The 12,092-nt window shown below is 39.3% G+C and overlaps 2 protein-coding genes across 3 annotated transcripts; one reads left to right on the top strand and one right to left on the bottom strand.

Moving 5' to 3' along the window:
- Positions 1 to 1,844: 1,844 nt before the first annotated feature.
- On the top strand, positions 1,845 to 3,491 carry nme6 (NME/NM23 nucleoside diphosphate kinase 6). Its single transcript, XM_079571660.1, has 6 exons — positions 1,845 to 2,039; positions 2,175 to 2,267; positions 2,406 to 2,508; positions 2,569 to 2,608; positions 3,001 to 3,161; positions 3,271 to 3,491. The coding sequence occupies exons 2-6, from the start codon at positions 2,175 to 2,177 to the stop codon at positions 3,420 to 3,422; spliced, it is 549 nt and encodes a 182-aa protein (XP_079427786.1). The 5' UTR covers positions 1,845 to 2,039; the 3' UTR covers positions 3,423 to 3,491.
- An 87-nt stretch (positions 3,492 to 3,578) lies between these two features.
- Positions 3,579 to 7,047, bottom strand: baalcb (BAALC binder of MAP3K1 and KLF4 b). 2 transcript variants are annotated; one of them, XM_079571661.1, is made up of 5 exons: positions 6,866 to 7,047; positions 6,193 to 6,317; positions 5,911 to 6,113; positions 4,202 to 4,401; positions 3,579 to 4,118 (listed from the first exon to the last, which is right to left on the bottom strand). In XM_079571661.1, the coding sequence occupies exons 3-5, from the start codon at positions 6,089 to 6,091 to the stop codon at positions 3,954 to 3,956; spliced, it is 546 nt and encodes a 181-aa protein (XP_079427787.1). In that variant the 5' UTR covers positions 6,092 to 6,113; positions 6,193 to 6,317; positions 6,866 to 7,047; the 3' UTR covers positions 3,579 to 3,953. The 2 variants fall into 2 exon arrangements, with proteins under 2 accessions (XP_079427787.1, XP_079427788.1); XM_079571662.1 differs by having other exon boundaries at positions 6,854 to 7,047.
- Between the last annotated feature and the right edge of the window lie 5,045 nt (positions 7,048 to 12,092).

Here is a 12,092-nt window from a genome sequence, read left to right on the forward strand (position 1 = left end):
CTCTCTGTCCTTGCATGGGCACAGCAGTTGCCAGGGCTGAGGTTGACACAGCTGCTGCAGGAAGCCAGCTCCCGTGTGTTGGCGAAGCAGTGAGGCTCAAAGGTCAAAGGTCAACAGCATTTAGCCTAAAACAGAGAACAGGTGATGCTGAGGTGAAGGCGACTCATTCCTCTGTGCTACATAAAAGGACAATATGAGTTATTATGAGGATGTCTGAAATCAGTGATGGAAGACACTGAAACACTTCAGTCTATTACCCAATACACTGTTTTCAAAAAGAGATTCATACATAATTCTAAAAACAAATTCAAGACACTATACAAGACACTTTCTCCATAATGTATAAAAGAAATATGTACACAATGTAATCTGAAAACTTTTTGTCTTATTTGTCTATTTTTCTAAGTCTTCTATAAACTGTAAAAAAGGAAACAGATGTGTGAAGAGCTGAAGCCAAAAGTGTACCTCAACAGCCTAATGAGGCTGATTTGTTACTAGAACAGGAAACATCCTTTTACTTTTCTCACCTTGAGTCAGTCCTGTCAGACATGAAAGGCTCCTGTGTGTGTCTGTGTCATGATCCTGCTGAAATCAAGGAGCTATGGGTAAGGTCTGTTTGAATGAAGTTTGTTATAATCTTTGTATTGATTTTAGGTATATATGGATCAATATTGTATTACAAATGACAAAGAGTAGCCTATATAAAATCCATTATAGTTAGTTTAACTTGTATAGGCCTACTAATGTGCATTCTTTAAAATGATTGAACCAATTCAACCCATACATGGAGCAGTATTTTGTCACATGCTAGATCAGAAACTGAAAGTGTCTAGTGCACCTGTAGTATGTGAAGCATGCTTTCATAAGCATTTTACCCACTGCTGCTCTTGATTCATGAATGAATGAATATACAGGAGCCTGTGGGGGTCGTCAGTCAGCTGCTCCTCGACCAAAAGGGAGCAACAACTGCTGCAGAGCCCCACATACAGCAGACATAAGGTCTGTGCAGAGCGGGAGCTGAATCAGCCACCACATCAGCACATCTCCCCCGTGGGCGCCCCAAGACAATGCATACACTTTATTATAGTATGAAGATATATCTAGGCTATCTGTTTTAGATTTCCACACATTATCAAAGAACTGCTGCTGTGCGCCCAGGATCTGAGCTATTACTTAGATTGAACTGTAATCTTTATTCATTTCAGGTTATATGTTATTGGCATTGAGATAATTCAATTAAATCCTATTGAATGAAAAGATTGGGGTATGGCCGACTTTACAGCACTGCAAGTTGCCATGCCGCATAATCACTTTGATATCCAAAATTTAGCTGTTAGATAAAATTGTATTACTCTCAGATACAATTTTGAGAATTACCCCCCGCCCAAAATGGCTCCTATACACTATTTGGCCCTCATGGGAGGCAACAGCTGTGGTTTGACTCCAGGTCACATGACACAGGCAGGTGGAACAGCAGTCGCTATCCTCCCTCTCTCCTCTGTCCTAATCCACGTCTTTTTTTCAAGGGTGTGGTCATTTTAAATAGGCCTCGTTGGAATGCCAGCCCATTTGTAATCATGCCATGGGCAGCTCTTCTGATTTTGAGACATCACTGATGAAAAAGTCGGCAAGAACGTGCCTTGTTTTCACGAACACATTCATTTTTATAGGGGGTTCATAAACTGTTTGATTGATTGATTGTTTTCCCGAAAATAAATAACTAAAAATGTATTCTCTCTCTCTCTCTTTCTTTTTTTGAAGTAATGCAATTGTTCATACTTCATTGTTTTTATGTCTAGGTTAGGAACTCAAAGAGGAGACCGTGTTTCCAGGGAACGCATTTTCCTGCGGACCGACCGGGCAGAACGGATTATTCATTTACTGATCAATATTTACTTGTTTTTATTTCATTTTTGATTTAATGTTATGACGCTTTGTGTCTAAATAATCGCTTGTTGCAGAGTTAGATGGCCGAACAGCAATGATAAGCTCAATAATGGCCACTTCTCATTGCTACTGAAGACTAGTGATTTGGCAAGGTTAGTAATAGTTTATACTTTGGACCTGTCATATCGTGGTACTGTGTAATTGGATTGACATATTTCTGTCAGTAGTATTTTATACGAAGCATTTTACAATGCAGTTTGTCAATGTGTAACGCATTCTCATTTCAGATGTTTGTAACAGCGTTTAGACTGTCGAAGGTGCTGCAGCTCACCCTGGCGGTGATCAAGCCCGATGCTGTCGCTCATCCTCTGATCTTAGAGGTGAGAAAACCATTTGAAAGTTACCTGCTACGTTTGTTTAGATAAAAGATTCACTTCTATAATTTATCAGTGCAGTACTTTCCTTATAACATTCTGTTTTATTGTATTGCTTTAATAATGCTTTGTATTCATTTTCAGGCTCTTCATGAGAAAATCCTGGAAAATAACTTCATAATTGTAAGACGTAAAGATCTTGTTTGGAAAAAGGAGCATTCAGAAATGTTTTATGCTGAACATTCAGGTACCATCACACATATGGGTTTCAACAGTAACTTAAAGTAACGTTTTTTTTTTTTCTCAGAGAGATTCTTCTATCAACGATTAGTTGAATTTATGTCAAGGTAAAGTCCACGTTTACGTGTAACAATTCCACACAAAAGACCTCTCTGTGATGTGCAGACAGGCTTGCTTTTTCAGACTCAATACTGTCTCACAAAGCCATCATCCGCTTCATTGCCGATCTCCCATTGAGCTTTTGTAGTCACATCATTGTTATCACTGTTTCACCTGGATAATGGAGATGCAGTTGCTACAGCAACCTGTCCAATTAGAATCTCAATGAAAACTTCGAGTGTTGGCCAGATGAGCTCTGCGCTGAGCTACTTGTCTTTGTGATCAGCTTTTGTTTATATTTGTATTATTGCCAGTCATTGTAAAGTAATGGTGTCTAAGAGCACTTTGACATGTTAACACAGAATGAAGTAAGTGCCTAAAGCTGACCTGTCTGTTACAGTGGTCCAATGCGGGCATATGTTTTAGCCAGAGATGATGCCATACATCACTGGAGAGAAATGATGGGGCCAACTAAAGTATTCAGAGCCAGACACACCTCTCCCGACACAATCAGGGGACAGTTTGGTCTCACTGACACAAGAAACACAACTCATGGCTCAGGTACAACTGAAATAAACTAAATAGATTGGATATATGCTTCATTAGATCAAATGTTATTCAAAAGATAGAATAATAGTAATATAAATATGTTCTTTTTTTCTACTCCCAGATTCTGTTGAGTCAGCACACAAAGAAATAAAGTTCTTCTTTCCCGACTTTTGCATCAACGGATGGATGAATGAAGAGGAGCCCTCATTTAGAGCTGGACAGGTCTATTATGACCCACAACAAATGATCCATTCACTTTCAGTCATAAGCTGACAACATTTGACTGAGAGATCCGAGAGGATCCTATCAAAATTGCATCTAATTTAAAATGCTCTTTTGTGCCACAGCTTCAGCCTTGCCTTGAATAAACATGTATATGTCTGCACTGTTTCTGTATTGTAAAAACACAAATTGTAATATTTATAAAAGAGTTTTTTATTCAAAGGAACATAATATTCTCATATCATTCATCCCTTTAGGCTTCACTGTAATTACTAGTACAATCTGTCTCAGCATCAGCTTCCTGAGCAGCACCAGCAGCTCCTAAAGTTGATCATTGTGAAATACCATGTGTACGCTGCTAATACAGTATCAATAGTTACACCTTCTGACATGTAACAAATGTTCACACAAGTTTGTCTTTTAAGTACAGAAAAATACTGTGACAGCATCAAAATACATTTCCATTTGAAACATAACATAAACTTCACATTTTCTAAATGGTCTCTTGACATGTAAAATCTTACGAAGAGTTTGTGCTGAAATACATTCATTTAGCCCAATGGCCTCGATGGGGCACAGTGTTTAGGAGTTCTGTGTTGCCACCTGTTTGAGTGACTCCATGGGTTTCATAACCTCGTATGTGGTCGTTGACTTCTTCACCTTTCCATTTTTGTCCACTTGATGAATACTCTGTGTCACTGTGATAGTTACCTGCTTTGTGGACATTCGATTGTCCTGCCATTTTGTCTAAAGGAGAATCAGGATGAAAATAGAAAAATGTTTGTCAATGTTTTAATGGACTTTTAAAGGGAACCCATAGGCAGGCTTACAATCTCCTCCGTGTGTAGGACACTCCTTCGCTGCACTGTTGTGCCAGATGAAGGGGGAATTGCCTCGTGCTGTGGCGAGGCCAGAATAGCAGGTGGACTGCTGGGCTTCACATCGTTCAAACTGGCTTCAGACACTGCTGAGCAGACCTTCAGATATGCCTGAGCTGGAGGAGGGAGCCCATCTTCAAAGAAATCTGGAACTGAAACATGATTGTAATTGAAACAAAATTAGTCCTAAATCATGTACTTGTGATGTCTTAGTTATGCTGCGTCATCAAAACCCTTTCGGTTGAGACAGATATGTGTGGGCCTGCACATGGGGGAGGGAGTTAATAATGAGTGGCTGTCATTCAAATGTCAAAGTAGTTTTCTGACCCATATTATTAGATCCATTTATATATCTCAATACCCCTTTGTTGCAAAGATCAATGCTTTATCAAAGTATTGACACTTTCAATACTTTTTAAATGTATTATTTACATTTTTTAAATGTAATACAATACTTTTTTAATGCGATCTTCAAGAGCAGTTGCACAGCATTATGTTAAACCTACATTTTGTAGTGAAAATGCACTTTCCAGTCTTAACAAAATGTCAAGTGGCATTTGATCTATAACTTTTGGACAAATGACTGTTTTCTTTGTCAAGAGTTTCACAATACTTACTGTACCGCAATATGTATCGTATCATTAGTATCGTACCTTAGTATCGTGATACGTATTGTAGCTTAACTAAAGTGGATTGTCCCTATCATCAATTTTTTATCAATGCAGGTATCTACATTTCCATGCTATGATTTTTATTACAGCACGCTTTTTTTCTATCACTTTTTATTATTATTATTATTATTATTATTATTATTATTATTATTATTATTATTATTATTATTATTATTATTGTTATTATTCAGGATAGATCCACTGAGAAAAAAACTCTTTAATAAGGATGTCCTGGCCAATTGAGCAGCAACACAGAATGTAGCTAATAAACTAATAACTCACAGTTCTTGATCTATAAGTCAGTATTTCGGGGAAAAAATTGAAAAATGAATAATCAATTAGTAAAATTGTTAGTATAATTTGATTTCTGAACCAGACACCAGTATTTATTCCATCTCCTTTGAAAAATGCAACATAAATGTTTCTTCTGCTTTGACTAACGGCTGGATCTGTTGCCATATGAGCCAAGTCCCATTAAGAGCAGTGGCTTTTGATGTAGCATATTATACTCATTCACTGATTCATCCCCTGAAAGCTTCAAAGAAGCCTTAGCCATTATTCTGCAGCACAGCATCTAAAAACAGACCTACAATACATGGACAAATGTGAATTGCAATCAATCTCTTATGTACATGTTTATTCTGTTAGTTAATAGGACATAGCAGAAATAGAACGCTGTTCTATTTCATTTGAAGTGCTGTGGACTTTTAAATAAAATGTTTGCTCGCTCGAGGAGTACCAAATTATCTCGAGTGCAAAACCATTTTACTGATCACTTGACCTTGATGCATCTGTTTCCAGCCCATGTCATATTTGCTCATCTGTCTTGCTCCACATGTTGGGTATGATGTTAACTTTCTTCATACAATCTCAAAAGTCACATGCCTTAAATTATGGTTTCCCCATTTTGTCCTCTTTCACATCCTATTTTAGATAATGAGCTTACCCAATTAAAGATCATTCTGTACAACACAATCATCATCTCCATACCAGGGCTGATGGTTTTCTCCGAACAAAAGCCGGCCTCGGAGTTCTCTGAGGGGATGCTCTGTATGGAGGACAGGGGGATGTCTGTGTCAGTGCCTGTCAGCCATGTTGACTCCGTCTCCTTGGTCCAGCTCTCCAGGTACCGGGGCTCCAGCACATCCATCCTGCTCCCTCCACAGCCCATAGCTACACCTCACGCTTCACACCTACTCATGACATTGAGAAACAGTTTTTGTGTTTTGTTTTTTTTCTTCTCAAAAATAATGAGTCACAGCATACACTCACTGAGGCAGAAGGAGTCAATGGAAATGAGTGGTCCCTTTTCATGTATAATTATGGTGACACTTGATTTGCATCTTCACAGTGTGTAGGGTCATCAAGATATGTGCATCAAAACAAAACACTGTTGCCTATGCACAAGAAAAAACAAACCAAACATTAGATACACTGACACCCTTTTGCAGTAAATAAATGAGTCTACCATTTTAGTAGCCTAATGTACAAAAAGATGCTGTTGATGTGCATGTGTAGCTCCACCGTGCCTCCTCTTTGCATCACACACACGTGCTGCATGTGTCAGCTTTCGAATGTAACGCAAATCAGATCCAATACTCCTTGTGCAGTCCTTGCAGCCTATAGATTCCCTATGTTTACACGCGGATCAGTGGAGCCCCGGGAGTTATAAAGTGAATAACACGCACGAGTCAGATTTTATTGACGCTCTCCGTGAACGAACTGTTAAATGAACGGGCATAGGTAATTGCCCGGCCATTACATCTGTCCACTGAATGGTCCGGGCAAAAGGTGTGTGTGTATATCCTTAGGGGAACCTCCAGTGCGCACAGAAAAAGCAACCGGGGTGAATTGGCGTTGTATTTACTGACGCAGTGAATTGATACTATAGTAAACCTGACATTTTCCGCGTACCAATAACAAGACGACGTACAAAGATGCTTACTATGGATGTGCCGCGTGCGTCGCCGCTGTTGCTCTCGTCTGTCAGGTCTCAATATCGATGCCCCCCTACCGCTCCTGGATAGGCTCCACGGTTAGGCGCACGCCAGACACCCCCACACACCCATGTCCCCTCTCACTCCTGACTTCCTTCTTCTCTCGCCGGGTGGGAGAAGAGGATGTTCAGACCACTGCCATACTGACAATTGGCCACTCAGTGTTTCAGGGCTTGTCAAGGCAAACATAATAAGTATATTCATTTTTGCATTGAATAGGCCATATGATCCACAGAGCCAGTCGCTGTCGTGGGCGTAACATAGGTGAAATATTACGCATGGACGTAGCTAAACATGTTTTATTAAGTTTTTGTCAATTAGAACAAAGCGCAGCAATGCAGTTAGTACGCATCATTTTAATATGCCTGTGTTATGACTAAATGATAAAAAATATAGCTACATCTATACACTTAATCAAAACCAGAGCTCTCGTTGCTATTACGCATGTCTTTAAGTATATTTGCACAGCCTTTTTTTTTTTTTTAAAGATGACATTGCTGGCCACAAGGGGTCAGTCACATGCAGCAGTTGTGTCCCTTGTACTCAGTATCTCGTGGCAGCAGGTCAATTGCAGCTGGTCATGAATGATTTTCGACAGTAATACTTCAAATAGTAGCCTACAGATGGAACAATATCATCTGAGGTTATCGTGAAAGGCAAAGGTGGATCAGGAAAAAACTAGCAATCTAGTTTTGTGTTCGATTATTAATTAAAGGGAAGTGAGTTATCGACAATTCAAAGTTCAGAAGTAAAAGTGTCCTCGGTGCAGACGTTGGACAATCATTCTCGCCATTTAAATAGAAGTTGTGCAAATGAATGATTTTACTGCCATCTCCATGTATCTTCCCCTTCATTTTCTTGGGTTTGTTTTTACACTCAGCCTATAGTTTATAATAGGAAGGCACTTCCTACATAATCTTGAGTTCATCCTTAGCCTATTAAGCACACATTTAATCCATACTTTTCCTTGTCTGGGCAGTAATTCTTGTGACCACAGGCCCCCCCGTCTCCCACATAACACATGAATCTCTCTCAGTGTGGACAGCCCGGTCAATATGCAGTGGACAGCTTTGATTTGTATCTGCTGGACCCTCTGTCCTATTGGACTACAGGTCAATAGGCCTGTCTCCCCATTACCCCGCGATTAATGTGGCACACCGCCAAATGGTACACTACAGTCAATCATACTGGGAGCTTTCCATAAGATATAGCTTCCAGCAGTAAAACAGAAATAGAAGGGGAGTTCACTTTGTTTGAAACTTGTTTAACATTTGTATCATTTGGGCATGAAGATGTTTCAGAGGAACACCTTGGTAAACAGCGACCAAGACACAGGGGGCGATGAGAGGACATACCTGTTCTGTCTCAAATTTAGGGAGTCTGGCTTAGTAAAAGATATGGCTTGAAATTGTGATGTATGGAGTTCAGTAGCAATAGGCAAAGAGGAATAGTGGTAGCAGCACTGGTAGTTGTCATAGTTATAGTCATTTTTAATTCTTCTTGAGCAGTGTTGGAGGTACCAAAAAAAATAAATTACTTTTTTCAGTAACTAAGGAATATAACATAGTACTTACTAGAGTGCTGCAACCCGTCCGACGTCCGACGGGACCCGTCGGAACCCGACGGGCTCGGTCGGACTCGGACAAATATTTAGAACTTATTTTCGGGCTCGGGTCGGACTCGGACACATCAGCACGATAATAAAAAATGAAAATAAAATGGGTCTGTTTCATTTCATGCATAGCAAGCGTTCATTTGTCAAAAAACTAAATAAATAAATAGAAGATGCGGCATTTAAACCCGCTTATGCACTGCGCAGTGCGCACGCAGTAATGCTTTTAAGAAGTTGTGAACTGCTGTGACAACGAAACACGTGTAGTGACCGCACAGGTAAAACTGTTGCTCCGCGTACGTGCGTGCGTGTGGCCGTGCGTGCTCCGCTCATCTGTGTTGACGTTCCGAATGCCTTTTGATGGATAAAATCTGACTTTTTCCACACAAACAATATCGTATCCTACTGTGTCATTAGGCTTATGGAAATATTGTGATTTTAAATGTGTCGGGCTCGGTCGGACTCGGACACAAATATCTTAATGCCTGTCAGGCTCGGTTCGGATTTGATCACTGCTCTGTCGGACGAGGGCCGGGCTCGGACAGAAAAAATCAGCCCGATCCGCACTCTAGTACTTACACAAAATAAGGTAATATATTAGTCATTACAATTGAAGTAACTCGAGTTCCTTATGTATGAACGAACTCAAATATAATGCAGCACCAAATCAAGTTGGTGAATAAGATCTGCAGTTGTGTGCAGGTAATGTCAACGAAACAAAACAAAAAAGCCAAGGAAAAGGAAATCTTTGACTGCATTTTTGCTTGGTAGCATAAATACCACTTTCAGTTTATATTTTTCTAAAAGTAACTGAAAGTAGTGTAACTCAGCTACATTATTGAAACAGTAATATTTAAAACAAACATACACATCCATCCATTTTCTTCCACTTTTTCCAAATCACGGCTGCCCAAATCACATTGCACCAGCTCCTATGGCTCCTCCTGCAGGTGGTGAGTCCACGGGAGGACGGCCTCACGATTCTAACCGGGCCTGATCGTCTCTCATAAGGGGCTTCTGAACAAACATACAAACATATCACATTTTCAAAGCTGTAACTACTAATAACAAGTATATTACCATTTTAAAGCAGCTTCCCCAACTCTGTTCTTCAGTGATATGCGCTTACAAAATAGTATTTGCAGTGAAATTAACCCAAAGTTCCATAGGGATTTGAGTGTAAGACAGGTGGCGAAATACAGCGCAGGAAATCTAATTAGGATGACAAACACTAGCCATAAACAAAGATCTCAAACACAGTATGAGTCTCCACACATTTATAACTAATTTAAATCCTACCATTCACTAGATCACACAGATATAGTTAAAGACAGTTGACGCAAATACTATGAGGACTCGAGGGACTACTTGACAGGTACCAAATCAATGCGCTTATTTCATTACATCTTGCAGGAACTCACTTTCTTAAATAATTTGCCTTTATCTTATTCCACCAAACATTTGTAATAGGCTATACTTTTTGATCAAACCCACAGACACTGATAATGTGATATGTCTCGATGCCATCAGTAAATTGTTGATATTGGCTCCGGTGACAGTGAGGAGCTTATCCAGATTGGGCTGCGCCTGGAGGTCATGCCTCTGTGGCGTCAATCACATCTCTGTACCCTGGCTCGTCTGTCCCTCTCTCCCCGCGTTACAGTCTGTCTCACTGTCTCTCCTGTCTCCGCATCCCCTTTATATCAATCTGTCCCTTCCTCTCACTATCCCTCTTTAGTCTCTGCCACTCATAAGGAAGAAGCCATGCCAAAGATCTCTCCAGAGGCTGTGTTTGCTCCATCCATCACTGGCCGAGCTAACACGACACCTTCTCATTAGTGCAAAGTGCTTCACCAAAGGGGGCCAAAAAAGTCCACAGCGCCAACACACCCAGACACACTTTCTATATAAGCAGTAACGAGATGTGGATGGCTTTATTGCTCTTAAGGTTATTAACTCACGCTTTTAATGCCATATTATTTTTCCGCGTTTATGGATATAAATTTGAAAAAGTTGCTGGTAAGCTTTATAGAAATCGGATTATGTATAAAAAAAAAGAAAAAAAAGAATTACAGTAATGTCTTCCCTGGCGTCTAATGGAAACTCAAAGAACTGAAAACTGCTTAGCACAGCATGGTCCACTACATCTCCTTTGCTTTTATTTTAGGTTGTATAAATTTATACCAGTATCTCGATGAAAAACGACCCCTTTTAATTATGATAGAAATGGGACATAGTGAGATAAGTGCTAATTCAACCTCAAATTAAGTAGCAAAAAATAGGCTTGGCAAATCAGTCGCTCAAAGTTTAATAAAAGAAGTTTAATTTATCAAAATATTTGACCATGATTGATTCAGCAGATTTTTATGTGAAGTGTGAAATGAATGGGCAATTCAGGCTGGCTGACTTGCAGATCACAAAAAAATGCCCTAGACCATTGCAAAGTGCATCCAGCTTAGGTAAGATAAGATAATTTTTCTCACAATGTAGAAATTTGCCTGTTATGGGAACTCTTCATACAATATAATGTGCAGATAGCAAGAAAAGTGTGAATTCATAAACAGAGATCAAAACAAACAAACAGTGATATAATAATAAGAGACAGTAGTAAAAAAGTGTAAATCTCGTCAGAAGGAAGACCTTAGTGATTCTGCGATATAGAGAAGCTTCTTGCGATATATGAGAGATTATTACATTGCGATAACGATAATTTTTTGCGATATATTGTGCAGCCCTAGTGGCAAGTTTCCAAGCGAATTTGCTCATTATGTCTGATTTTGGAGCGTACGACAGCTTTATGTCATTTCCTACACTGTCATGTCATTGACTGGACATTATCCTTGGAAGTACTAAAGAGATTCCTGGGTCACTCCCTCGCACTCAGCAATTACAGGCGTTAAATTTGTGCAAATGTGGGTAGATAAATGCAGTCTTCGCACTTTGTCCAGCACTGTTAAATTCACAAGTCAAGTTTAATCCTTTCAAGGACAGGGAAATGTTCAAGAAGAGCATTAGCGATGAGCTTAGCAGGTCGAGCATTAGTATTCATGTAATTTCTAGAGACATTTCCTTGTGAGGAAATTATGAAAAGGAAACTCATTGAATATGCAAATAACATTATAACAAGCTTGGAATAATGTTGTATGTTACTAGTAAAGCTGAGGAATCATTGCAGTACAATTACAACACATAAAACAAGTGATATTTGCAATTGACAAGAAAAATGCAGAATAAGAACAGGATATAGTTTCTAAATGTGTGCCTTTCTTTCTTGTTTTTCTTTATTTATTCTCTATTTCTTATAAAGTTGCCCTATTAAGTAGCTAGCTTTAGGGGGGAAATGCCACAAATGTCAGGGCTCCACCTCATTATTTTCTATGATATACTGTATTTAAATGTAAAGGGCAACATAGCCATTAAAGTTGAGATGCTTGATCGCCTCAAGACATGTTGTGACAGTTTTCGACTATAGTTTTAATCCACATATGGAAAATACTGTGAGGTTGGTATCAAAATGGACACAGATAACACTTTGAGTAATACACAACTGTTAATATGTAAAT

Source organism: Gobius niger (assembly GCF_951799975.1).
Source record: "Gobius niger genome assembly, chromosome: 15".
In the NCBI taxonomy this organism is placed as follows: Eukaryota; Metazoa; Chordata; class Actinopteri; order Gobiiformes; family Gobiidae; genus Gobius; species Gobius niger.